Genomic DNA, 27,586 nt, shown 5'->3' with positions numbered 1-27,586 from the left:
GCAATATAGATACAGTATTTTTCTTTTTCTGTATATATGGGTTATTGACCAAGTGTGAGGTCAAGATGGCTGGATATTGGTCAAGTTCTTTTTTTGCGAGTTTATGGACTGAGACGGAGTCGAGGTCCATAAACTGGCAAAAAAAGAACGAGGCCAATATCCAGCCATCTTGACTGAACAAGCTTGGTCAATAAAGGATTTATTATATGGCTTTCAGGGAAATTGTTCTAGCAGGACACGGCGGGTAGTCCCGAGCGGGCAAGATAGCTCCATCTTGCCCGCTCGGGTGGCCAATCACAGCACAGGATTTGATTCATCTTGCCCACTCGCGGAGCTAGCCATATAATAAATGGACTTATTTTCCTTGTTTGTTTTTCTTTGTTATTCAGATGCCAGATTGCATCCGCTCACAAACATTCCAAGTATAAACATAAAAATACTGAAGGTTGTGGAGATGGTGGAGATGATGACAGAGCAAAAACCTTTATGACTGAGGCAAGAATATTGTAACCTGTAGAAATTATTAACAATCTCTAAAACAAGCATATTATGGTATATTAAGTCAAGTCCAGACTCCTTCACACCAAGGAAAAACTCTTAAAAGTAGCTGGCTGAGGGAGAAGGTACCCACTAACAGGAATAAAGTAATTAAACAGGAGTGGTTAGCATCAGAAGATGAAATAAAGCCACCCAAATTCCAAAAAAACAGATAGCTACAAAAGTAATTGGTTGCTAATTCAGGTATTCCCTTAATTGTTGAATTACAACTTCTCAACACCATTTTGTTGACTTTCCCAACTTTTATCAATCAGATAGTCAACACCAGACCACAAATGAAGTTTGTACTTTGCTCCCTTTGTTACAGATTTGACGTTTTAAGGACGGCGCCTACTAAATACAAAGGTTTTTGCGCCGGGTTAAGAGCACGCCGAAAAAGTAGATCTTTGCAAGGGCCATTGAAATCCACAAAGAAAAATTGGGGTAGCCACGCATTTTTTCCAGATAATCAGCCTTGAATCTCAACAAAAATGCTGACATCAGCATTTTCTGAAAAAAGAAAGCAAGTGTATTTCTTCACAAATTTCCTTCGAAATCTCCTTTACAAACAGAAAAGCAAACACAGTTATAAAGGTCTTAAAACTACATGGTAAATGGTACCATAAAAACCATTTTTGGTATGTTTTTAATAACAAAATCGTTGCAACAGCGCTTTTAGCGTCTCTGACAGCCTTCCTCTGGTTCAGCCAAAATACAGTCTAAATACCTTTTGGTCACAACCAGAAACTAATCACGTGTTGAATAGGCTTGCCACTTCCATTTCATAACATAAAATGTGGGGGTAGCCACGCGTTTTTCAAAGTTATTGACCTTTTTTTGAAAACTTTTACGGTCCCCGTTACATTTTTTCCTGTCACCTCCCTAGTAAGTAAAACGTTTGCGTATTTCGCTCTTGTTTTGCGCGCGCACTACGCCATCTACAGATACTTGTTTACAGTTGGATTTCAGTATAATTTTCGCCAGATAACAGCTAGTTTTTCAGCTGAAGACGTTAACAGTTGGTGGTTGGTGATATGCTGCTATTTTGGTGTTCCTGGTTTAAGTACGGGTTCATTAAACTTGATTTGGTCACAGTAGGAAAATTCTGCTTTCTGTTAGCCGTGTACTTGGTAGCGTAGTTGACTGCGTCAATATCAACCCCAGCGCGCGTGTGGCACTTAAAAGCAGGTTAGAATTCAAGAAGGTTGTGGCCAGGCAATACACTCATGTGCATGGAATTCTGATTGATTGACTTTTATTTTTAGACTGCCAATGAACAGGAGGAGGTGGAACAAGGAGAAACTTTTGATGTAATAATAACCAAAATAAAGTCTGCTGGTGGTGAAGATGGAGATGAAGAAATAGGTACTAGATACTTTTATTAATCTACAGATCACCGGGTACTGCCTTATGTGGGATATATAGGTATGTGCTGCCCCAAAAGCTGTGGCTTTTTGGCCATTTTGGTTAGAAATAGGGTAGACTGCTGGCAGTTTGTGTTTCTCTCGAAATTCAGCAGGGGTTATGAGGATGATGCTTAAGCAGAAAGGGGAGTGGGACGAGACATGGGCGCGGCAAGCACCAGAAGGAAAACTGTCTCGCCTTCTTCCCCACTCGACCACCGTTATACTGCCCTTTTGCGTTCACGATGACCAAACACTCCTTAGAGAGAAAACGGGCTGCCAGGAGACTAGAAATAGGGTATCGATTTGGGCAAATAGGGTAAGGCTTTTGCTCTCTAATCTTGAATTGGGTATGTTGTTTAGAAGAAGCTATGCTACCTAATAAAACAGGTTTGAATACATGTAAACAGGGTATTGATTGAAGTGCCAGGTCTGAAATAGGGTATGGAATTTTTGGTCAGGTCATAAACAGGGTAGGGAAAATCTTTTGGTCTTAAATAGGGTAAGGTTTTGGGAAGAGGGCTGCACACCTCCACCTAATTTTCTGGGAGTACCCTTCCAGGCTTACCGTACATGTATACATTGTAAGTAAATTGAACTAAAATTTAAAATCTACTTTAACTATATAAATTATAAACAAATCTCTAAAATAGTCCTCATAGTGACAAGGTGATTTAATTTTAAGTTTTACTTGAATTTTAATCTTCTTAGTATAATGATTACAATTTCGGCCTTCACTTGGAAGTGTCTAATAATCTTGTGTAAAACGTGACAGCCTGAATTCATTTGATCAAGTAACCTAAAGTAACCACTAAGCTATAGGTAACTAACTTAAAGGGAAAGAATGTAACCTTGATAACTAAAATGCATACAGAGGATAAAGTAATGAGTGATATATTATGTACCGTAATACCAGTTACTCTAGCTTGAATAATTTTGCATAACTTATGACCAGGTTAAAAAATTTGCTGCTGATTTGCTATAACCATAAACGATGATTTTTAGTTGTTTAATTTATTTCTCAACTGTTTGAGTTGACGTGACAACCTCATGTATTTTCAGTTTGCGCGGTTTATGTTCTTTATGAGTGCCATTGTTGTTAATTGATTTTGGTTTCAACTGGAAATCTCCATTATTTGAGTTTATCACTCTTAAAAAAATGTGTACAATACGACATGTGTTTTGTGCTCAGTCAAAGAATGATTTTGGTCATATCTTTATTTAATCAATTTCTTTGTTCTTCTCACTTGTCAGCTCGCTAGTATACTGATATGTTAAGGAGAAATTAGACACTTACCACTGTATTTGTTTGATCATGTCATAAAAACTCATTGTGAATCATGTTTTACACAGACGCAGGGGAAATGGTGGACCATAGTACCCAGACTCCTCGTGACGAAAGAACAGAAAAACAGGAAGAACTGGGCGTTGATGGTGAAAAGACCGCTGGATCTGCTGACAGTATACCCGACGAGAGCAAACAGGGTAGAGTACTGTTATTTTGGTTAATGTCAATTGAGCTGAGCTCAGTGAGGTAAATCTCACGTGGGGTCAGGTACTGCATGTCGTACAAAATATAAATAAATGATGAGGGATTGTTGTTGCCTTATGTCCGACAGGGACGGAGAGGGTGAAGAATTAACAACGGTTTAGTGGTTTCAGTGATATGTTTGATGTCATTACGGACTTTTTTTTCGTAAGTGTTGTGGACACATGTACACCTGCTTTGTGTCTTGAACCTAAGTGTATAAACACAGGGAACAGAGGAGTCTTATTTCACCCTATTTCCAGCTAAATTCACGGCCTAAATGCAACGCAAATCGATCTGGGTGATTAAAATCATTGTACTTGATTACGGTATCCAATTAAAGGTACTAAGCGTCATGTAGTTAGTCCTGCCCAATACAGGGGTGGAACCCAGAGGAGAGAAGGCAGTGTCCATGATAACTTACATGCGCATGCTCAAAGCGAGCCAATTTGAATCAGAGTGTTTTGTGAACACACGTGCTATGATTTAAATTTCTCCTCAAATGACGAGTTCAATATGTAGTCCGGATGCCCACGCTGGGGAGTATGGGTTATTGACCAAGTGTGAGGTCAAGATGGCTGGATATTGGTCAAGTTCTTTTTTGCGTGTTTATGGACCTTGACTCCGTCTCGGTCCATAAACTCGCAAAAAAAGAACGAGGCCAATATCCAGCCATCTTGATCGAACAAGCTTGGTCAATAAAGGATTTGTTATATGGCTTTTCGGGAAAATGTTTTGTGGGGGACACGGCGGGTAGTCCCGAGCGGGCAAGATAGCTCCATCTTGCCCGCTCGGGTAGCCAATTACAGCGCAGGATGTGATTCATCTTGCCCGCTCACGGAGCTAGCCATATAATAAAGGGGGTTGAAAAATGATTTCGTTTACTCGACGAGCTGGCAGACTTTGACTCACCGAGCAATGTTCTTTAGACCTTAGGGAATAATAATGGGGTGGCACTGGAGCTGGCCAAGTGGGCCATGGTAATTTATACCTATACCTATAGCCATCAACAGATTTTGTCTAATAACACAAAACTTTCACAGGATAGAGTTCATGCCATGGATAACATGATGTTTATAACAAGTCACGTGATCAGATTATGACGTCATGAAATTGACAAAAACGGATAAAGGCAATACGGCCGAGTACATTTTATCTGTTCACGCAATCTTAAACGTTTTTTTGGAGAGGACATTTTACATTTGTTCTTACTGTTTTTGAATAAAGTTCCTTTCACTTGTCAATTAAAAACTATTGAGAAAAAAGCTGCCCGCTCGAGAGTTTCCACTGCCACCCTAGCATTAACTACCAAGGTCCAAAGAACAGTTCTAGTGAAGTTAAAATTTGCCAGCTCTCCAAGCAAACGGGACGGCCGTACTGGGTCACGGGCACCCGGACTAATGTTCGACTACGCGACAATGCACACGACTTTAAAGCAAGAAACATTGTCACAAATTGCGTCCAAATCTGATTGTAATGAAAATGTGCTAAAACTAGGTACGCTGGAAACGTCCGGAACACTCTTGAAAGTTCAACCGTAACCACACGTGACTAATTGACAAGAAAATTTACTGTCGACCGCTAAGTATAGTCTATAGCGCAGTTCACGAGTGAAATATTGGCGAGTGATTTGAACTCTAGCGAGTAAGTAAATACAACATCGTCAATAGCGCGATTTGAAGATGTTGATTAAAGTTACGATTAAAGTTTTGACCATCAGTTTTTAGCAGGTAAAGGATAGATTAAACTTTCGAGGGTTGTTCCGGTGTTCCTGCCTGTTATACATATAGAATATGACGCTCAAAAGGCACATAAAAGTGTCAAATAGTTGCTTGTTAACTAAACGTTTCGGGCTTAGCCCTTCTGCAGTACGTGTTACATAAATAGATGGTCACTAGGCGTGCACGCTTCAAAACGTTCTACCATATATGGTTGCTCTTTTCACTTTTTCGGGGGGGTGGGAGGGAGGGGTTGCGGCGTTTTGAACACGTGTAGGCAACTTATCCTAGTCTCTAACTTTTGACGCCTGGGTTCAACCGCAATATCGAGCGGGAAAGGCAGAGTTCAGGGACTGGGCTAACCTTCGCCCTGTAAAGGTTGACGTTCACTCTAACCCCGAGCTCGGTATGAGGAGAGATTTGTTTTTCACTGTTTTGAATGCGCTCAGCATGCGGCGCGGTATTCCCTGCATCAAATGCCGAGTTCTCGTCAACTTCAGTTTCCGTCACCAGTACGTCGAACGTCGTGCCTCGTCCGGTAAGCTTCGTTCCTCAACTCGGGTAACGACTTTTTTAGGCGGCTCATGTTGTGGATAGAATTTTAATAGATACGTAACGTAACATGATCGCATGACACTTTGATTGATCGCGTACAATGATATGAATCAACAAGAAATATTAGCGCTGTAATCGTACGCTGAGCGTGATTTAGCTGGAATTATGCTCAAGTAAGACTGCTGCTGCTGCTGCTTTTTCCTGCGGTATAAAGGGTACAAATATAACTACTTAGTCCGTTTACGTACATGCGCTATAACCTGCTAAACATCTGTCACATATTGGTGACATGAATGGATGTTAAAGTACTGTGGTTTTTTGTGCATCTGTTCACTGCTTGGATTCTGATTCATGCTTGGTGGTGTGTATTTTTGCTTTCAGATGGTTTTATTCTGCAGTAGTCTAAAACTAGTCTCTTTTTGGCAGATGACGACAGTGGCGAAGCTGAAGAGTCAGGAGCTGACAAATACGATGACGAAGAATTCGAAGAAGGCCCCGAGAATGACAAGGACAATGACAAGGAGAATGACAAGGAGAATGACAAGGAGAATGACAAGGAGAATGACAAGGGGAATGACAGGGAGAACGATAGTGAGAGTGAAGCAAAAGAGGACACTGATAAAGAAGGTGACGAGGATAAAAAGGAGGATGAAAAAGATGACGATTACAATGAAGATTTTGAATCTGATGAAGAGAAAGAAAGAGACAAATCAGGTGATGAAGATGGTAAGGAAAGTGAAAAAGAAGAAGATCCTGAAGATGATATTCAAGATGAAACTGAGGACAAAGAAAAGAGTGAGACTGGGGAGGAAGAGCAAGCTGAAGAGGTTGAAGATGAAACAGACAAGGAAAAGCAGGATGTGAGTGTTAATGAATACATTATCATGTCATGGGATTGAAAATCACAGCTGTATCCCAAACTCATTGCGCAATGTGTGCATTGCAGTGTATGTTTGCTAGTTCGCTTATTACTCAAAAAGAAAAACCTTACGTAGACTTGAAATCACCGGGAGTTTTGCGAGTGATATAGATTAGTACAAGCCCTGCGTGGGGGAATATTTCATTCGATAAATTTCTTTTTTGTTACAAAGTAATAACTGGATTATGTATTTATTAAGGTTTGATTTGTGACGAAGAGATGCATGATTAGCATGAAGCTTAACTTGAGATGACAGCTAAGGTTTCGTGCTGGCTTTGTTTGGTTGCATTAAGTACAACTCCTAAGCTTATAAACTTGTTGACACGGGATCGCACACTCCTGTAGATAGAATCTCAATTTTGTTATTTAAAGGATTCACAAAACATGACATTATTTGACTTGGGACAAAAAGAGGTTCATTGTAAGCAGTGATTGGCGATATTTCAATGTTCTTTCAAAACAGTAGTTAAGCACAAGATAATGTCAAAGTTCGTTAAATATCGCGGGGTTCTTTGATAGCAAAAAGCTGGCGCTTATGGGGTTCGTGGTGTATTGAAAAGTTCGTGTATTGGAACTCTGTAATGCTGGCAGGCTTTGTTCGTTATGATCTGTCTGACAAGAAATTGAGGCTCAGCGGACGACAGCTAGAATTTAGTTTTGTCGCTCGAGGTTACATAGCAAGTGATTCTTTCCACCGGAAAAGCTGGGTATTTTTATTGCATTTTGCATTTGTTCTCTTGGAAGTTACATCTGTTTGATGGTTCGGGTGGGACTGGGTCAAAAAAGGACTTTTGTTGGCGAATGCTTGGATAGCTTGAGCATCATTGTGCCAGATACGATTGCTTGTAGGTCAGTTGAAATTGCTGAGGTCGGAAAAAGGCTTTGGTAAACAACGGTTAGTCGTTGATATCTGTCGCAAGGTGTTTGTTTTACATTTGTACACCAGTTTCCAAACCATTTTCTGTATTGTTGCGTTTATTTGCATTAATTAGGTGTTTTGAGTGATCAACACAACTGTTTTTACTATCTGTTATTGATAGAACGCTGCACGACCAACCAGTGCCACGGACTCGGAAGGAAGGCAAAGCAAGAATGTGTCGTTTGATGAGGATGTAACTGTCATTGAAGATGAGCAAGAAGAAGGAGAGAAAGATGAAGAGGAGGTTTAGAGTTTGTTTTCGTATTGTACTGTGACTCATAGCTCCATAGTCATCAATTGCTAGTTTCTCTGAACCTTTTTCAAGTGTGCAGATAATGGAATCGTTACGTCAGACCAGAAACACAACATGTCTGTCTTACGATAGAACTAGTCTGAGAGACAGTAATATCACACTTAACCACATATCGACAAACCCCAAAACCCCAACCAGATTTTATTCCTCCCTTCAGGGGACGGTGTTCCGAACTGAAATTTTGTGTTCATTTTGTGTAAGGCGCGTTGCCTATTTACCGAGTGGAGACTAGGTCCGAGTGATGACATGTTGTAAACGAAAAAACGTGAGCTGGACGTTCGGGTCGAAGAGCAGATGAATATTGTTATAAATTTTGTTGCGTTTATGGAATAAATCGTTCGTTTTCAAGGTCCTTCGAGCCGGATATTGGATTTGGAGAAACAGTTTCGACGATTGGTCGAGCAAAAGGAGAGTTGGATCCGTTTATTACTGCGAAGAAGTTGGTTTTCGCATATCGGCGATTTGGCGCCAAACAAACCACATGTGTATTGCATCAGCACTTTGAACGAGAGGAACTTCTGTGAATGTGCAGACCTGTAATTGTTGCGATTATATGAGGTTAGTAAAATTTGTGGTCTTTCAAAATGTCGAAAGATTTAGAAGCTATCAAGAAAAAGAGAAAATTCCTGAGAAAATCTGTCACAGACACGTTGAAGTTAGTCGACGAAGCCCTGTCACAACAAGATAATTATGCACGAGTTCAAGTGTTGAAAGATAATGTCGCAAGTAAGTGGAGTGACTTGTAGGAAGTGCAAGCCACGATGTGCACAATGTTAGAGGATGAAGAGATCGAGGCGGAATGTGAGAGCCATAATGAATACGAAGCGCGTGTAATTGAAAGCATGGCCAAAATGACAAGTTATTTGGCAAGTAAACAAGTTCCCGAAGCACAATTGTTAGGAAGCAATCCACCCGTATCCCAGTCGTCCTCTCAAGTACAAGTTAAGCTACCCAAGATTAATCTACCAACCTTTGACGGAAATGTTTTGAGCTGGCAACCCTATTATCAGTCGATAAAAGTTTCAGTGGTTGACAATCCGTCGTTGGCAGATGTCCAAAAATTAGAGTACTTGATGAGATCGCTAAAGGGTTCGGCTGCTGAAGCGGTGAAAGGTTTTGCAGTGGTACAAGCGAATTACAAGCCAGTTTTGGAAATCTTGAAGGAAAGATTCGGGCATGCAAGGTTAATACTTGATGCACATGTAAGATCCTTGATCCATTTGCCACGTTTGAGCTCTGATGATGCAACCTCCATGCGTAAATTCTACGATGAAGTGATAGGTCACGTTCGCTCTGTTGAGTCCTTTGGTGAAAAGTTTAATTCTGAAACTTTGGCTCCAGTTCTTGTGCCTCTAATAGTTGACAAGCTGCCAAAAAAAGTTGTGGAAAAATGGGAATTGGAGCTTAATGAGGAGAAAGCTAAACAGGACTGTGTGGAAGTGAAAATACTGTTTACTTTCTTGGAGCAATTGATAAGAGCTAAAGAGTCTTCACAGCCTCCTTCTCTTGATTCCAAAGCTCCGGCAAAGGAAAATCTTGGAAATCGTGAAAACCGTTTCAAGTTTAACTGGTCACAAAAATTATCCACCTCTGCATTATGTGCAGCAACGCAAGAGGGCAAGTGTGTCATTTGCTACAAAAACCATGGTTTGAAGTCATGTGTCACTTTTCTGTCATTACCTGTGAAAGAAAGATTCAGAAAAGCAACGTCTAAAGGCCTGTGTTTCCGATGCCTTGAACCTGGTCATAGAGCCGAAGTGTGCCAGAAACCTCCATGCAAGCATTGCCAAGGTAGACATCACAGTCTCCTGCATCAGGATTCAGCTCGTCCTCCCTTGGAAGAAGTCAAGATGGAATCAGCCCCAGAATTACTACCCTTGTCGTCAGGTCCTGCTTTGCCGTCCTCAGTTGTGGCAAATTCTGTTGCAGTGAGCTCAGGTGGAAAAGTGATCCTGCAGACCATACCAGCTATTTTGTGTGGATCAAATGGGTGTTCAAAAGTTGTGAGATGTTTCTTTGATCCTGGTTCTCAAACGTCGTTTGTTCGGCAGAGTGTAATTGATGAGCTTGGTCTTGATGGGAAGAGTGTCAAAATTGCTGTTTCTGGATTTGGTGGAGAGGCCACCAAGAGCACTTTGCGGAAGAGAACTGCGTTTACTGTGGCACCTATTGACAAATCTGGACAGCCTCAATGTATTGAGGCACTTACTACACCAGTAATATGCCGGCCAGCTGAAGCTGTGGATATTCATCCAACAAGATGGTGTCACCTTCGAAACATAGCATTTCCTGAAGAATTCCCTAGAGAGGAACAAGAGATTGATGTGCTTATTGGCTTGGATTTCTATTATTCCTTTGTGACAAGAGACATTGTAAGAGGGGGTTCCCGTGAGCCAGTTGCAGTTCACACAACTTTGGGTTGGGTCTTCTGTGGGCCAACAGGTGGTCATGGCCAAGAATGCACTGTGTCTATGAATGTTCAAATTAGTGTTGAAGAACAATTGAATGAAACACTTCAAAAGTTCTGGGATTTGGAGTCCATTGGTGTCAGACTTGCTGAAAGTTCAATTTCTACTACTCATGCAGAAGATGTGGTCTTGAAGAAGTTTAAAGAGACACTAACATACAATGATGGTCGCTATGAAGTATCCTTACCATGGAAGGAAGATTGCATTTCATTGAAAGATAATTACCGGCAAGCGGAAAGTAGGTTGTACAATCTAGAAAAGAAGCTGCTCCATGAGCCAGTGAAAGCTGCATCGTACAGAGAAGCGATTAACAAGTATGTTGAGAACGGTGTTGCTGAAGAAGTACCTTGTGATGAAATTACACCAACAGATGGGCGTCCGGTGTTCTATCTCCCTCATCATGCGATCATCAGGGAAGACAAGCAGACAACCAAGACAAGAGTTGTGTTTGATGCATCAGCGAAAGATAGCAATGGTGTCTCTCTGAACAGCTGCTTAGAGCCAGGCCCAGCATTACAGCCAGATTTGGTCGGAATTCTTTTGTGTTTTCGAAAGAATTATGTTGGTATCATGGGTGACATAGAGAAGATGTTCTTGCAGATTCGGTTAAAAGAAGAAGACAGAGATTCACACCGGTATCTGTGGAGAGATTTGGACCCCAAGGCCACGCCTAAGATTTACAGAATGACAAGGGTCACATTTGGAGTTGTTTCCAGTCCATTTCTTGCCATTGGCACTATTCAAGAGCATGTGAAAAGGTGTAAAGAAACATTCCCTGTTGCATCAAATGAAATCTTGAGGAACACTTATGTTGATGACTTTGCTTCAGGGAGAGACAATGTGCAGGAAACGCTGAAATTACAGCGAAGTGCTACTGAGCTTATGCAGAAAGCTGCCTTTAATTTGACAAAATGGTCAAGCAATTCATCTGAGCTTATGGAGGCCATACCAGAGAGGGACAGAGCAGCAGTTAGTCTTGTCAGCCTGGAAAGTGATCTAGCAGAAGCACATCCAATCACAAAAGCATTAGGATTAAAGTGGAATACACTTACTGACAACCTTGTCTTTACAATTGATGTGGACATTGTTAAGTCGAGATCAAAGACAGTGTACACTAAAAGAAAGGTGGCGTCTTTAGCAGCAAAGATATTTGATCCAATTGGTCTAATCGCACCCTTTTCAGTGAGGTCAAAATTAATTCTTCAAAGCTTGTGGACCAAGGGTGTTGGATGGGATGAGGAAATTCCCATGGAGGTCTCATCGAAATGGAATCAGTGGGTTCAAGAGATTTCTGAACTTGGACACCTTCAAATTTCTAGATGTTACACTGATTTGCCATTAGGTCAGAACCCCAAAGTAGAGCTACACGCATTTGGTGATGCGTCAGAAGTTGCTTATGCCTCTGCAGTTTATCTGAGAGTTGTTTGTGAAGATGGAAGGGTATCTACCAGTCTTGTGATGTCCAAGACCCGAGTGGCTCCTGTAAGGAAGATTACCCTACCGCGCTTAGAGTTGATGGCTGCTGTAATTACTGCTAGACTTTGCACCTATGTCAAAGGTGCAATAGATTGTCCCATTAGCCGCATTGTTTGTTGGACAGACAATTCTTCAACGTTACACTGGATTAGAGGAGCAGCCTCACAGTGGAAACCATTTGTTGCTAATCGTGTTATTGAAAATCAGTCGTTGCTGGATCCCAGTGTTTGGAGGTATTGTCCAGGACCGCAGAACCCAGCTGATCTACCTACCCGAGGTTTATCTGCAAGTCAGTTACGAGAGAGTCATTTGTGGTGGAAAGGACCCTCTTGGTTGCAAGAGTCCGAAAAAGATTGGCCCGAGGATTTAAGGTCAAAACCCTCCAGTGAAATTGTTAACCCAGAGAGGAAGAGTAAAGCTAGTGTCAGTTGTGTTGTGCAACCCAAAGAGCCGTTTATTGACTTCACAAGATTCAGCAAGTATAGTCGCTTGCTAAGAACTGTTGCTTGGATCAGAAGATTCGTTAGCAACTCAAGAGTGAAAGAAGAGGAAAGAATTGACAGCCCTTTAACTGGTTTAGAGATACAAAATGTAGAAGAATGGTTGATATCTCATGTACAAGAAGCAGGTTTTCCTGAAGAAATTGCGTCATGTAAACAGCATGGTCCAGTGAAGGACAGCAACCTTGCCAATTTAAACCTGTTTATGTGTCCGACTAGTCATTTTCTTCGTGTTGGAGGAAGAATTCACAAGTCACTGTTGCCAGAAGAGGAGAAACATCCTATTATCCTGCCTTCTAACCATCCTGTTGTTAAGTTGTTAATTGATGATATTCACAGCCGTGAACTACATGCTGGAGTTGAACACACTTTGTCACTTTTGCGACAGAGATTTTGGGTGATCAAGGGACGATCGACCGTCCGTCAGACACTAAGGAACTGTCTAATTTGTCGCCATTACCAAACAAAACCCTTTGGTCAGCAGATGGCACCACTTCCTGAAGACAGAATTAAGCCTGCACCACCGTTCACTAACGTGGGTCTAGACTTTGCTGGTCCTTTGTATTTGAAAGACAGTGGTGAAAAAGTCTATATCTGTTTATTTACATGTGCAGTTACCCGTGCAATACACTTGGAGTTGGTATGTGATATGACAACTGAGCGATTTCTCCTTGCTCTTAGACGGATGATTGCAAGAAGAGGAATGTGCAGCATTATTTGGTCAGATAATGCAAAAACTTTTAAGGCTGCTAACAAGGAGCTACAGCAATGTTGGAGAGTATTGGAATCAGACCAGACCCAAAGTGCTTTGTCTGAAAGGAAGATTCAGTGGAAGTTCATTGTGGAAAAAGCCCCATGGTGGGGTGGCTTTTATGAACGTCTTGTAAAGAGTGTCAAGACGCCACTGAAGAAACTATTTGCCAAAGCAATGTTGGATGCCGAGCAGTTAACTACTATTTTAGCTGAAATTGAAGCACAGCTGAACAGTCGTCCTCTTACTTACCTTGGTGCAGACCCTGATTACTACAGTGTGATTACCCCTGCACAGATTTTGATTGGCAGGAATCTTCAAGCGTGTCCGACTAAAGACACTCATGTTTCAGAACAGACCTCAAGAGCCCTCACCAAACGTTTTCAGTATCACCAGAAGCTTGTAAATGGATTTTGGAAGCGTTGGCATGCAGAGTACCTAAAATCCCTGACACCTCTCAAGAAATGGTACAAGATTGGTCGTGAAATCTGCAAAGGTGACTTGGTCCTAGTAAGTGAGGATCGCGTAGCTCGGGGTCAGTGGTCACGTGCACGAGTGGAAGACACCCACACAGGCCGTGACGGTCTTGTCCGGTCCGTTACCCTGCGGACCTCATCTGGAAGTCTTACCCGTCGTCCAGTACAGCGGTTACACCTGTTTGAAAGCTCTGATGCTGACTTAGCTGCTGAACTTAATTGAACTTTATGAGACCTTGTTGAACATTTTAGTTGAACTCTATTGAACTTGGTTGACAAGTTACATGTAGTGATGCACTCCCTGCATCGGGCGGGAGGATGTTCCGAACTGAAATTTTGTGTTCATTTTGTGTAAGGCGCGTTGCCTATTTACCGAGTGGAGACTAGGTCCGAGTGATGACATGTTGTAAACGAAAAAACGAGCTGGACGTTCGGGTCGAAGAGCAGATGAATATTGTTATAAATTTTGTTGCGTTTATGGAATAAATCGTTCGTTTTCAGACGGCATAACAAAATACACTGGGAACAAATTATTGTGCAGGTCGTAAATATTAATAATATTGAGATCTTTAATCTTTAATCTTTAATCAGTCGTTATAGAAAAAATCATCAGGGTTTACAAATCCATTACAAGTTCATTTCCTGTATAATTAAAAAATTATGCACTAATAGCAACCTGTTTTCCATGAATGCCGTGTATCTATTTTATAAATTCGAGATTGAGTAAGCGCTTAAATTTTTTGACCGAGTTAGCCTCTGTAAGGCTACAGGGTAGGCTGTTCCAGAGGGTTGCACCAGTCCAATAAGAACTATTTTTGAGGTAGTTAGTTCGTGGAAAGGGAACAACTAGTTTGTTTTCGGAGTTTCTTAAAGAGTAGCGTGTTACATTTCGTGTGGTAAATTCTCCTTGAATTGAAATTTGTAAATTTGCCTTGATAATGAATTGTATTTTTCAGAATCCAGAAGATGTTCCAGAAGAAGTCGCAGAGCAAAACGACCAAGAAGATCGAGGAGTAGATGAAGCTGAACAGGAATCTGAGGACCTCCTTGAACAGGTTCCCTTGGAGTCCCCAAGACAGGATGACAGCAGATATCCAGAGGAGGAGCACAAGCAGGGTGATACTCAGGATGATACTCAGGAACGGGACGATACCTTCAGGTCTCCAGAGCTCAGCGACAGCAGCAGTAGCAGCAGTAGCAGCAGCAGCGAAAGCAGCGACAGCGAAGATGAAAGCAAAACAGGTACAAGATCATATTAGGGCACTGTTCAATGTGACGCTTATATTATTCTGCACGTATTAAGAGTGCATCCACGAGAGGACCAGGCAGGGGCGGCACAAGCTATCTCGCCGATTTCGATGAAACTTGGTCAGTTTGAAGGGGTTCACTCAAAACTACTCCAGTCTAAGTATAAGAAAATTTGGTCAAAAACGGGGGGGAGTTGACCACCCCCCTTGCTTTTTCAACGAAAATGACCAAAAATAACCCCCAAAATGGTAAAAAGTATAAAGCTCTACTGCTATAAGAATTCAACCAAATCTTTTCAAATTTTCAGTGAATGTTGTCCTACCCAAAGACAATCTACTGTCTACGTTTCGTTCTTCTACGACTAGTTCCTATTACACAAGTCGTCTCAGACAAGACCCCCCTCTCACCCAATAGTGAAAACTGTTAAAATAGCCAAAGTTTAGGGCAAAATATCTCCAATGCTTCAAAAAACGGAGCATACCGTCTAAAAGGTGGGAGCCTGCAAAAAAGTCTTTGGGCACTCACTGAACTATTCCACAGGAAGGCTGCCAACGCTTCGTTCACCACAGGGTACCGGCGTCAATTTTTTTCATTATAACGCGCAAATTCGGTAATTATGACACAGCAACAGACAGAAAATGTCACAAAATGGTTACACACCATACACTTGAATGAAATAGAACCATTTCTATCTAATGGCTTAAAGAAAAAAAATTCGCCCACCACAGGCTACCCACTTCATTTTTTTTTTTTAATTATAACGCCCTAATCCGGTAATAGTGACATAGCAACAGACAGAAAATGCCGCAAAATGGTTACACACCATAAACTTAAATGAAATAGAACCATTTCTATCTAATCGCTCAAAAAAAAAAAAAAAAATTCGCCCACCACAGGGTACCCACGTCAATTGTTATTTTTCATTATAACGCGCTAACTCGGTAATAATGACATAGCAACAGACAGAAAGTGCCGCAAAATGGTTACACACCATAAACCTTAATGAAATAGAACCATTTTGAAGGCTTTTGTTTGTCCTAAGCCATGAAAATAACAATCGGCGGCTTAATGATGAGCTCTATTATTGTATAAGTGAACTATGTGACAGGACTTACTCTTTGCTAAGTTAAACACGCGAGTCACAGAACACTATCAAAATGCTTACATTGTCTCTATTTGAACGTTGGAATGATTGTATAATGAAATTTGCTTTTGTTCATCTAATAAAGGAGTAATACATTTGCTTGAAGCTGGCACGACTGACATCGCATCTTGATACCATGTTGATACAGAAAACGTTATCAAAAAGACCTCGCTCTGCTGCAAATATATTGATTGGCTTACGTCTAAATGTTGGTTGCCTAATATGCCCAAAAAGAAGAAAAGCGTTTGGCTGTAAAATAATCCCACACCATAAACTTTAATGAAATAGAACCAATTTGAAGGCTTTTGTTTGTCCTAAGCCATGAAAATAACAATCGGCGGCTGAATGATGGCCTCTATTATTGTATAAGCACTCGCAGGACTTACTCTTTGCTAAGTCAAACACGCGAGTCACAGAATACTATCAAAATGCTTACATTGTCTATTTGAACGTTAGAATGATTGTATAATGAAATTTGCTTTTGCTCGTCGTGTTTAATGCGGCCAATCTACTGTAATATCTGGAAATCTGGGTAGATGTCAGCCACTCATCTTTGGTGAACACCTTCGTTTCCTCAGCGGTTCACATGGACCTCATTCGTGCTGCTATATCCTCAGCCGTTGCTTTATTCCCGGTGTCCTCCCCTTGAAGGAATACTTCACGCAAATATTGGCGCACTTTGGTGGTGAAATGAGCAGGCTTCTTGGTCTCTTTTAGTGCCCAGCCCATGTCAGCTGTTGGCGGTGCGTCTCCCAACTGGCTGTGGGAAACTGAGGCAGATGCAGATGTGTGCGGATGAGCTGCTTCCATGTAGCTACCAGAAATTGACTAGCACGTCTCTGCCCACTTTTTTCCTTATCACGTCGTACGTGGACTCTCTCTTTCTCTCTCTAACGCCAGAAGGTGTTTCCCGGTATCAAGGTGTCGCTGAAGGCTGCTGTGACTTTGGTAAACCTTTATACAACCCTCCTCTGGGCAGCGAAATACCACACTCTCTTCTTCTTCGAGCTGAAACCTTCTACGGCTATAGGCTCCATTGGAGGTACTGCAGGCTACTTTTCTCTCGTGCTAGAAAGGGCACGGAAGACACCAGTGAACATGTCAGGACTATTGAACGCCTAGTAAACTTGTAAGTTCGTGGGGCCTTGAGAAGTGGCGAGACGCGCCAGCGACGCCGCGGAAAAGATCTTTCGAGGTCCGACATTGTGGGCCCGACAAGCGATGATCTCTCCACTTTCAGTGAACACAAATTTGTTCAAAGATTGTATGCCACTAAGCAAGTGCTTGGTCATGTTTTGGGACCTTTCGTCAACCTTGCGCACCACTGAGTAGCAACCTTCGATGCCCCCATGCGAGTCGATAGCAGCTTTCATGTCACTGGCTGTCCTGACGTCATTGTCCACATTAATGTAGCACCTAATATTCAGGGCGGCAGCTCGGCGGCCACTGCTCAGCTTAGGCCTCACTGAAGTCACAACGAGCTGTGCGGACACCAACGCGCTGTGCAAGGCTTGGAAGACTGAGAAGAAGAAATGCGCAATGATAACAGCCTGCAGTATAGTCACTGTAGCTTTTGAGAGAAGTGCCCAGCCTTACGCCCCTCCTGGGAAAAATGATCGATTAGAAGCAGGAGCCTATGACCATGGGCTCCTGTTAGAAGGTAATCTAGCTAACATACAAAAAAAGAAAACAACGGAAAGGCAAATTGACTTGGAAGATTTCAAAATAGAATAAAACTCTTGTAGATCAAAATTCAATACACAATTGCCTATTTGTTTGTTTTTCTTTTCCAAAATAAATATTATACCCAATAACTTATAACTAATTTTTTACAAGATCTTCCATCCTCTCCCCCCCTTCCCACAAAAAAGAAAGAAAGAAAGAAAAAAAAAAACTCCTTTCCCACTCTAACATTGCGTATATTAATAAAACAGTTGATTAAACTATTTATTAGTCAATCATTAGCCCCATGTAAGAGAATCCGGATTCAGGAATTCGTGAAATTTTTGCTTGTGGAATCCGGAATCTTGGGCTTTGGAATCCGGAATACAGCTCAAGAAATCTGAAATCCCACTAATGATTGAAATCTGGAACCCAAGTTCCACTGACAAAGACTGGAATCCGAAATCCACTGCGTGGAATCCAGAGTCGAAAACTGTCTTGATTCCCTTACATGGGGCGAAATCATCAAGAAACCAAAGCATGCATAAGAACCGTATTTACATTTAGTGGCCATCCTTTCCTGAGCCTACGGGAACCAAAACGTCCAACGTTTCCTTTATCTCTTTCGAAATTTTCAAATTCACCCTTCTGGATACTTTACCCTTACGGCGACCATGCAGCGGATGCTGGCACTTTCTTGAAGGACATTATTTTACTCCAAGTAAAGCGCGATGCTCTGGAAAAATAACCATATCCTCACCCTCCTCATAAAACAAACCGACACAGGAAAGTATCAGCTCTCTCTCAGAGGCTACACATGATTGTGTTGTTTGTAATGCTCTCAAGTGCGCCCTTACATCACTGACGAAAGAATTCAAGGAAAAAAACTGCGAACGATATAGAACACTTTGAAATATCATCCATGCACGTGCACGCCTTTTCGCAATCAACAGTCTATTTATAGAAAGCCTGTGAATCTTTTGATGTATCTGGGCTGTTAGGTCTATTACATATCGTAAGCCCCAGTTGAACATTTAGTATTGCTAAACTGTTATACATGTACTCCAAATTTTAGAAGAAAACAAAACAAGTCGATTCGTGCGCATCAATTTGTATTTTTAGGGCGAAAGTTTGTTTTCTTTGTAGTTATTATGGAAGATCGAGTTATTATGGAAGATCGAGACTCGCGTGTTTAACTTAGCAAAGAGTAAGTCCTGTCACATAGTTCACTTATACAATAATAGAGCTCATCATTAAGCCGCCGATTGTTATTTTCATGGCTTAGGACAAACAAAAGCCTTCAAAATGGTTCTATTTCATTAAGGTTTATGGTGTGTAACCATTTTGCGGCACTTTCTGTCTGTTGCTATGTCATTATTACCGAATTAGCGCGTTATAATGAAAAAAAAAAAAAAAATTGACGTGGGTACCCTGTAGTGGGCGAATTTTTTTTTGAGCGATTAGATAGAAATGGTTCTATTTCATTAAAGTGTATGGTTTGTAACCATTTTGTGACATTTTCTGTCTGTTGCTGTGTCATAATTACCGAATTTGCGCGTTATAATGAAAAAAATTGACGCCAGTACCCTGTGGTGGACGAAGTGTTTGCAGCACTCTTGTGGAATAGTTCAGTGAGTGCCCAAAGATTTTTTTGCAGATAGTGTTAGTATGAAGTCCCACCTTTTAGACGGTATGCTCCGTTTTTTGAAGCATTGGAGATATTTTGCCCAAAACTTTGGCTATTTTAACAGTTTTCACTATTGGGTGAGAGGGGGTCTTGTCTGAGACGACTTGTGTAATAGGAACTAGTCGTAGAAGAACGAAACGTAGACAGTAGATTGTCTTTGGATAGGACAACATTCACGGAAAATTTAAAAAGATTTGGTTGAATTCTTATAACAGTAGAGCTTTATCCTTTTTACCATTTTTGGGGTTATTTTTGGTCATTTTTGTTGAAAAAACAAGGGGGGTGGTCAACTCCCCCCAGTTTTGACCAAATTTTCTTAAACTTAGACTGAAGTAGTTTTGGCTGAACCCCTTCAAATTGGCCAAGTTTCATCGAAATCGGCGAGATAGCTTGTGCCGCCCCTGCCTGGTCCTACCGTGGATGCACTCTTAAAGTTGTTGTGCGCTTACATGTGCCTAAGATAAGGGTAACTGATTTTACCGAGTTCAGATAATCAACTAGGTTAATCAAGAAATATACCACGATCGCTAAGCCAATGAAAACTCTTGAATTACATTATCCACAGGGGCGGATCTAGGGGAAGGGTGCAGGGGATGCGCACCCCCCTCCCCTCGAGATGAAGACTTCTTCTTCATATTCGCTTTTAAAATTTCTTTACCTTACCAGTCAGTTACGCCATTCCTTAATGATTCACCCCTCCTAAGAAAAATCCTGGATCCGCCCCTGATCCAATAATGCAGTTTTTAATGATGGTGTATTCATCTAACCTTTAAGTGGATTCCGCAATACGTGTTGTCGTTTAGTATCAGATTAGCTAATCACAATGCTGTGGCTGTATTAAAAAAAAGATCTATGCTTAGGCCAGAAGAATGATATTTTTTTGTGAGAACATTTCCACTTCATTCCTCGATTCTGTGTAATTATTTCATGCACCTTACCGAGGTGTTGTTGGTCGTAAGTATCAACGCTTTGTTATTCACCGCTTATTAGCTCGCAAATCCAAGAAGAAGAAAAGAGGAGAGGCAAAATCAAGACCCGGTCAAGACCCTGGAAGTGACCCAGATCTAGTTTCTTCCGGTCAGTTACCAGAGCAGGCGCTCAAGGCTATTGGCGTGCAGCCTGGTACCAAGCATGATGGCTCGGTCCAGTCTCTACTCGAAGGAAAAGAAGATGTTGAATTGGTTGGTGTTTCACTAACCAAGGAACAGGTAAATGTAACTTGCTACTGCCTTTGGAAGGGATGATAGCCCCAACTCCTAAAGGGTTTTAATGAGGTTTCCTGTGTAGACAGAGGCCCTGTGAGAATGAATTGTCTTGTGTAAGATCCGTCCTGCTCGTTAAACCACAATTCCGTCATTATATTGTTTCCATGACGGTACAAAGTTTATTCACAGATACCATGAAACTAAAACCAGTCAACCTTGCTTCCCAATATAATGACCGTTGGACAAGAAGTAGAGATATCGTTCAGCTAATTTTAACTTCGGCTCGTTATGATACATTCATAAAAGCTTGGTGTAGTAAGAAGGAGCCGTGGCTAAATCAGGGGTAGACTAACCAAATTATGTCAATTAACCAAGGTCATGTCAGCGGATCGAATTTCTACGGATGATACCAATAGTGAGTCTACTTTGACTAATCGTACCTTTGGTGTGCTCTGGACGCGGGTGTTGTTTTTCGCCGATCGTATTTAACTATAGATTTAAATTAAGTATAAGACTAAGGTTTCGTCATATAATTGTTTTATTCTTAACTGCAATATTCAATGGACATCCGACCTAGATTAGTTCTTTATTGTTATTAAGGGTGCCGTGTTAGCAACCTCTCGTATTAGATCATAAATTTTGGGAAAGACTTCTTTCTGTTCCTTTTGGCACAAATGAACTGCTGTTGTTGTTGTTGTTGTTTTTTTTTTTGTACACCGTGGGGCACTAAATTTTTGCGATTTTTGCGATTTTTTCCACGATCCGCAGAAATTTCACGCAAATACTTTCTCCCCCATAAAATTACTCCACTGGCGAAATTATACATTCAAACATAACGAGTTAAAATGTCTCTTTCGTTCAGGAACAAAACGATGAAATGAGAAACAAAACATTCAGAAGTAAAAAAAAAGGTTTACAGGAAGGATCGTCTGAAGGTACTCCATTGAAAAGAGGACCTACAACTCCGTACAAGAGGTCGATGTTATAGTGATAGAGTGATACCGATTACTGGATTAGTGCGTTTTGCATCTCTACATGTTGTTTCACTCGTCAAATGCGTTGCCATTTCAATTAAAAAAATGCAAAAATGTTGTAATTTCAATTAAACGCTACTTCCCGAAAACCGCAAAAATTAGTACCCAGCAAGAAAAATCAGTCTTTTACAATCGCAAAAATTAGTTCCCTCAAAATACGAAAAATCGCCGATTCGCAAAAATAAACTACTCCAAAAACTTAGTGCCACACGGTATCATTTTAAAAATTGTTGAAAGCTGCTGTTTTAATTCATTTCTCTTTTCATAATTTGCAGTTTGAGGAGGTTGCAAAAATAATAGATTCCAGAGAAGATCTGGGAACGGTCATTCTCCGAAATACCTCAGGAGATGACAGTGTACTAACGACGCTAGCACCTTCTTTGATAAACGCGCCCACTTTAAAGGTAAGTCTTAAACGGTTAACTTAATGCTAGTTCTGATAACTGTGAAGATCTAGAGAGGATATTTGTCTACGTGGTAAATTGTTTTTTTTTTTCCCAGATGCTGAACCTAAGTATGAATCGCATTGGACCGGAAGGTGCTAAACACTTGGCTGACGTTATCAGGCAAAAGAAGTCTCTTCGAATGCTATTGTGAGTGCGTTTTACGTTACTTTTGTTGAATTTTTTGTTTTGTTTTGTTTTGTGAAGACTAAAGGAGTAGTACTGACATAATTGTATTTCCACCAAATCCGTAGATGTGACGGATTATGATCGATTGTGACCCTCAAATAGATTATAGCACTGTAACCCTTTAGACTGACTTCTTAACAGCTCTCTCGCGAGAGTTGAGATGGAAGAGCTGATTCCGACCGATTGCAAGAATGGTGACCAGCTAAATGATAAACAGCTTCAAAAGCGTTTTACTAAACTTAATAATGTATAATTTAAACAAGGACAACTGTTTAAGTATCATGAAGATAGCTTTTTCAAGAAGTATTCGAGCTTTTCCTATTTATTTTTGTATTTCAATTTTGTTTATTTAATCTTGCTCTTGTGACACTGGTCGACCTTGCAAGAATCCAAATGTAAATGTAAATTTGATGTTCTAATAGCTTCTTCGTTGTTCGTCGGTAAACTTTTGAACTGTCAGTTTTTGTGCGGTGTTAAAGACGTAAGAAAGCTGTGGGGTTAATTAACCTGAAGCATTTCTTGTTTCTAAGGTGACATACGTTTAATGCAGGTGACACTTGAAATAAGAGATGTACTAATAAATCAGCCTTGTCGTTTGTCAAGCATTCAGTACCTAAGCGCTGTTTTTTGTTAACCTTTTTCAGATTGCATGGGAATCCTTTAACTGATGAAGGAGTACGAATAATCATTGACGCTATTGTAGAAACCACAGACACGTCAATCATGAACCTGGACTTAGGAGACTGTGGCCTAACTCAAGATGGCGCCAAACACATCGCTAAACTGATTGAGCATAACAGCACTGTTTCTGTCCTGACGATCAGCGGTAACGCCATCCAACTCAAGGGTTGGCAGAATATAAGCAAGTCCTTGTCAACCAACAGTACTCTTGAAACCTTGTCTCTTGATTTTAACAAGATTGGCGATGAAGAAGCGATTAGCATAGCTGAAGGAATACGTGGATGTAAAAGCCTTCGTTCTGTTGACTTGGAAGGAAACAAAATTGGCGATGAAGGAGGAAGAAAGTTGTTTGATGCAGTTAAAGCTAACAAGTCAATTGTCGACCTTACACTCCTACCCATGAATCAAATATCTAAGGAAATAGTTGATGAAGTGAAGGATTTTCTTAAAGAAAGAGAGAGAGGGAACGAGCCCGAGGAAACTGGCGGAGATGAAGAACAGCATGAGAATGACTTCAGCGCGCTCCAGCCACAGCAAGACAGTGGAGAACAAGGTTTAGTTACTGAAGGCGGCAGTACAGAGACTTCTCACGAGGAAACTATTAGTGAATACCCTTCAACTCAAGAGAACAGTGAAGGAAGACAAGAGCAAAAAGAAAACGAGGGAGTAAAAGAGGTCGAGCAGGGTGAGGAGCCGCCGGGTACAGTACAGGAGGAACAAGGTAGAGAAGAAAAAGATAAGGAAGCAGATGACAGAGAACAACCATCGGGTGATGACCAACAGAGTGAGAAAGAGGATTCTACTGCTGAGGAAAATGCTGCTCCTGCGGAGGGAGCTGGCCAGTTGCCTGATGCAGAACATCCCGAACATCAAGACGTTGCCCCGGCTAAAGACGACCAAGAGGGAAATGAATCCCAGCAGGACCGCCAGCAAGACCTACAGCCGGACCCTCAGCCGAACCCTCAGCAGGACCCTCAGCTGGACCCCCAGCAGGACCCCCAGCCGGACCCCCAGCCGGACCCCCAGCCGGACCCCCAGCCAGACTCTCAGCCGGACGCCCAGCCGGACGCCCAGCCGGACGCCCAGCCGGACCCCCAGCCGGACCCCCAGCCGGACCCCCAGCTGGACCCCCAGCTGGACCCTCAGCAGTCAGAAAACGAGGAGGGGCAGGAATCTCCTCAAAGAGAGCAACCGCAGATTTTGGAAGATCCAGGAGAAAGCACTGGACAAGAATCACTAGGACAGGATAAAGAAGGCAAAGCTCCTCAGGATCCTGTTTCCGTGGACCTGGGTGTTAATGATGATGAAGAGACATCTAAGAGAACGTCTTCAACAGAAGAGGAGGGTAACGATAACAAACAAGAAGGCTTGGATAATGAGGATGAACGAGTGGCAGGTGCTTCCTCTCCTGGCGAGGACGCTCAAAAGAATTCATCTGATGCTGTCTCTTAAAGAAATTAAAAACTTAGCTTGGAAACTCCAAATCGAGCTTAAATGATTCATAAGTAGTGGTGTTATTTACATAGGAATTGTCGTCATAATTTACTTTTTTAACATTATTGATTTGACAATTTTTAGATTTTATTCGTTATTTATTACTTTGATAGCATTTAGAGGCTTGATATGAAACATCCGTGTACAGAGTAGTGTGACAAAACGAGGAACGTTTGATGTGCAAGACCGTACTTTTCGTGTTACTGCGGAAGTGGACTATCCCAGAATGAACTGATACTATGAAATTGCTAATTTTGCCCACGGATGTATTACAATTGACCCTTTATCCCACCCCCTGGAGAGGGGGAGGAATTGGGGGTGGGGAAATAGAGGGTTTCGGTAGTTCCAAAATGGTCCTCGACAATATTTGTGCCAGTTTTGTGAGTTGACCCACATTACTTATGAGCGCGACCCTCAACTGCAAAGTCAGATTCATTAATGCGTGAAGAGAGCACAGCCATAGCGTTATTCTCTGATTTTAAACAACTCTAGATACTCACTGAGTGATGTCAATAAGATTTTCTCTACACAATGTGGTGTTCTTCTGTTTATTTGTTTTTCGTTGAAGTGAGAGTTGTTTATATGCGATTCTGGTTAAACGCAATGTAACCTTAGTGGGATTTGAATCTTAAAAAAAAGTGAGAATGTGTATTTAAATGAATGGCTCTTAACAGTCATGGCTGCTTCCTTAAAGTGTCTTAAGGGGCTCTTAAACGATTTGGCCCTCAATCATGAAACGTTCACCAGCAATTTAAAACAACACAAATGCAGATTGACACCTAATCGTTCATGCTATACCAGTAAAGGAACCAGACCATATTAATCAAGCAGAACATTTTCTTTCAATCCGGTGAAAATCTGGGTACCAGATTTCTCGCTGCGCTATAGTTTTAACTAATAGATCATGTGTATAATAATAAATTTACGAATTACGTTGTAAATATTGATATTTATGACAGTTACGAGGAGTTGAGTCGAGCGCCTTTGCCCTCAAATAAAGGAGTTTGTTTTGCAGTTGCCTTGTAACTCATCAGCCGCGCGCGTGTGCACGTGTTGAACTTGATATTACTAGTGTAAGTGCCACCGCTAAAACTTTGCGTAGATTCGGCGATCTTGAACGTTCAAACGTTGGAAGATCCCGGCGTCGTATTTCCAAAATTATCCCTTAAAATCGATATAATAGGCTTTAGGGATTACATGTAAAACAAAAGAAACCACACTGAAGTTGAGGCTTGAATAAACAATTTCTTTTGTTTTAATTTTTCTTTTGGATTTACCTTCGAATTTCGTAATATTCTAGATATGTTCAATTTTGCGGAGCGGCCTAAAAGCCTGCTCAAGGTAAACAGGTGTACTATAAGTGCCATCAATCAATGCCGTCATAACTCGGATTTCCCCAAATGCGCAGAATTTGGTTTTGCAAGGGACAGTATCGAAATGTACAGACGTTGATAACGCACGTGTATAGCTATTGTTCTCTGTCACGGATTTTTGCCAAATTATGACATAAAATTGCCGCCAAATATATAGAGGATATTACACGGTGGCGAGAAGATATGAATTTTATGTTCGAGTGGCAAGAACAATATCTCACTCGTTCGCTTCGCTCACTCGTGAGATATTGTTCTTGCCACGAGAACATAAAATTCATATCTTCGAGCCAACGTGTAATGTTCTTTTTATTATATGGAGAAACCAATTCAACAAAAGCAAAAGGCGGGAATCGTGAGGTCATTGAACGATACGACACTCACAAAGGTGACATACGGAAAATACGCCACTCGGGTCCCGGATGAAGTGGCGTATGGAATCTACGAGTAGTTTAGTTCCCAGTAAAACACTCTTCTCCATATAATAAAACCACACAAAACCGTGAGGGAGCATTTTAATAACACATCAGATCAGTACAAAAAAAGGTATGGCTGGACAAATATTAAAGAAGATTAAAAGGGATTGTGGTTTTGGCTTTTGAAAAACTGTTAGGCAGAACAGTTTTCAACGTTAAGCTCGTTTGTTTGTCGCCCTTATAACGCCCGGGAGATATATTTGTTTGTATTGAAGCTGTGGTTTTCTCATTTGCGGACGGTTCATTAGAAAAGCGATGGAGAAGGGGGGGAGGGGGTGGGAAAAATACAAAAAAAAATCATGCGAGGGAAGGTGACTGAAAAAAAAAAAAATCGAGCAAAGAAGAAGTGAAGAATTAAAAAATTCCTGCAGACTTAATTCCACTGTCGGGTTGAGAAACTGTACCCGTCTGAAGGGGACCTTGCCAGCCACTTTATACTGCAGTTTTTGGGTCCTGGTGGAATCCCCATTTACCAGATTTTCTCTACAATTAGAAAAACGGACATTTTTCCTTTTCCAGGCTGATACATTTTGCAAAAAACAACCTCATTATGGACACTGAATAGACATAGCTTAACAGGGATAGAACGATGTGCTATGAACAGCGATCCTGCTTGATTCATGTTTTGAAAGCCTCAACATATAAAAAGGATTTCACAACTGAAGTGTGCACAGATATGCACATACATGTCGAGTGGTAACACTTCTGCTAAGATCAAGATCAAACGTTGGAATCAAAGGCATTCATGGAGGTGTTAACACAACTTATGTGCTTAGCGTGTGCAGTTTCAAACTATTTTAGGTTTTTGGCAAAGTAAACGACGCATCATTCAAGTCCGATCGATAAATTTATCCTCTGAAAATCGTGGAAAACGCACCAAAGACGCTTCAATTTTGCAAAATTTTCAGGGGGGGGGGAAGGGTATGCCTCCAGACCCACCTAGCGCAATGAGGCCTTTGGCCCCATATTTGTTAGTGGACGGCCACTCAATAAAATTTATATTTCCCTAAACATCAAACTGCAATACAAGGCCATTTTAGACAATAGAACTACAGCACATATAAGCCATTTTCATCTTGGATATATCTCATACTTGTTCATGTTTCCCCCGGAGTATAATGTTGACAGTATAGCAGAAAGACTGAGTGAAACATAATGAAATTTGTGATAATCCGGTATTGACATAAATTAATATTTTGCCGACACGGAACGGAGAACTGGGTGGGAGAGCAGTACGCGAAGGCTCATGGGTAGTACGTTTGTAAAAAGAGACGGTTCAGAAACTTGTGACATTCTACGGTCAGCCTTGCCACTAGAACTTTCCCATAAGGTTTATTTTTATTGTGTTATTAGCGTCATATGATTTGTTTTTTCATTCTGTTGTTTATAG

At 41.2% G+C, this 27,586-nt stretch overlaps 1 protein-coding gene across 1 annotated transcript in view; it reads left to right on the top strand.

The window, feature by feature from the left end:
- LOC145495182 (uncharacterized) overlaps window positions 1–25,364 on the top strand; it is a 36,494-nt gene extending 11,130 nt beyond the window's left edge. The window contains exons 10-19 of the mRNA XM_081474761.1: window positions 390–495; window positions 1,803–1,902; window positions 3,294–3,425; window positions 6,168–6,601; window positions 7,701–7,823; window positions 14,520–14,805; window positions 20,295–20,512; window positions 21,819–21,947; window positions 22,045–22,136; window positions 22,820–25,364. Of these exons, the coding sequence (XP_081330887.1) occupies window positions 390–495; window positions 1,803–1,902; window positions 3,294–3,425; window positions 6,168–6,601; window positions 7,701–7,823; window positions 14,520–14,805; window positions 20,295–20,512; window positions 21,819–21,947; window positions 22,045–22,136; window positions 22,820–24,308 (3,109 nt within the window). The 3' untranslated portion in view covers window positions 24,309–25,364. The remainder of the gene's footprint in view (window positions 1–389; window positions 496–1,802; window positions 1,903–3,293; window positions 3,426–6,167; window positions 6,602–7,700; window positions 7,824–14,519; window positions 14,806–20,294; window positions 20,513–21,818; window positions 21,948–22,044; window positions 22,137–22,819) is intronic.
- The last annotated feature ends 2,222 nt before the right edge of the window (window positions 25,365–27,586 follow it).

Source organism: Orbicella franksi, chromosome 8 (assembly GCF_964199315.1).
Source record: "Orbicella franksi chromosome 8, jaOrbFran1.1, whole genome shotgun sequence".
Classification (NCBI taxonomy): Eukaryota; Metazoa; Cnidaria; class Anthozoa; order Scleractinia; family Merulinidae; genus Orbicella; species Orbicella franksi.
Note: the sequence above shows the minus strand (reverse complement) of the source record. Positions and strands in the feature narration are given on the sequence as shown.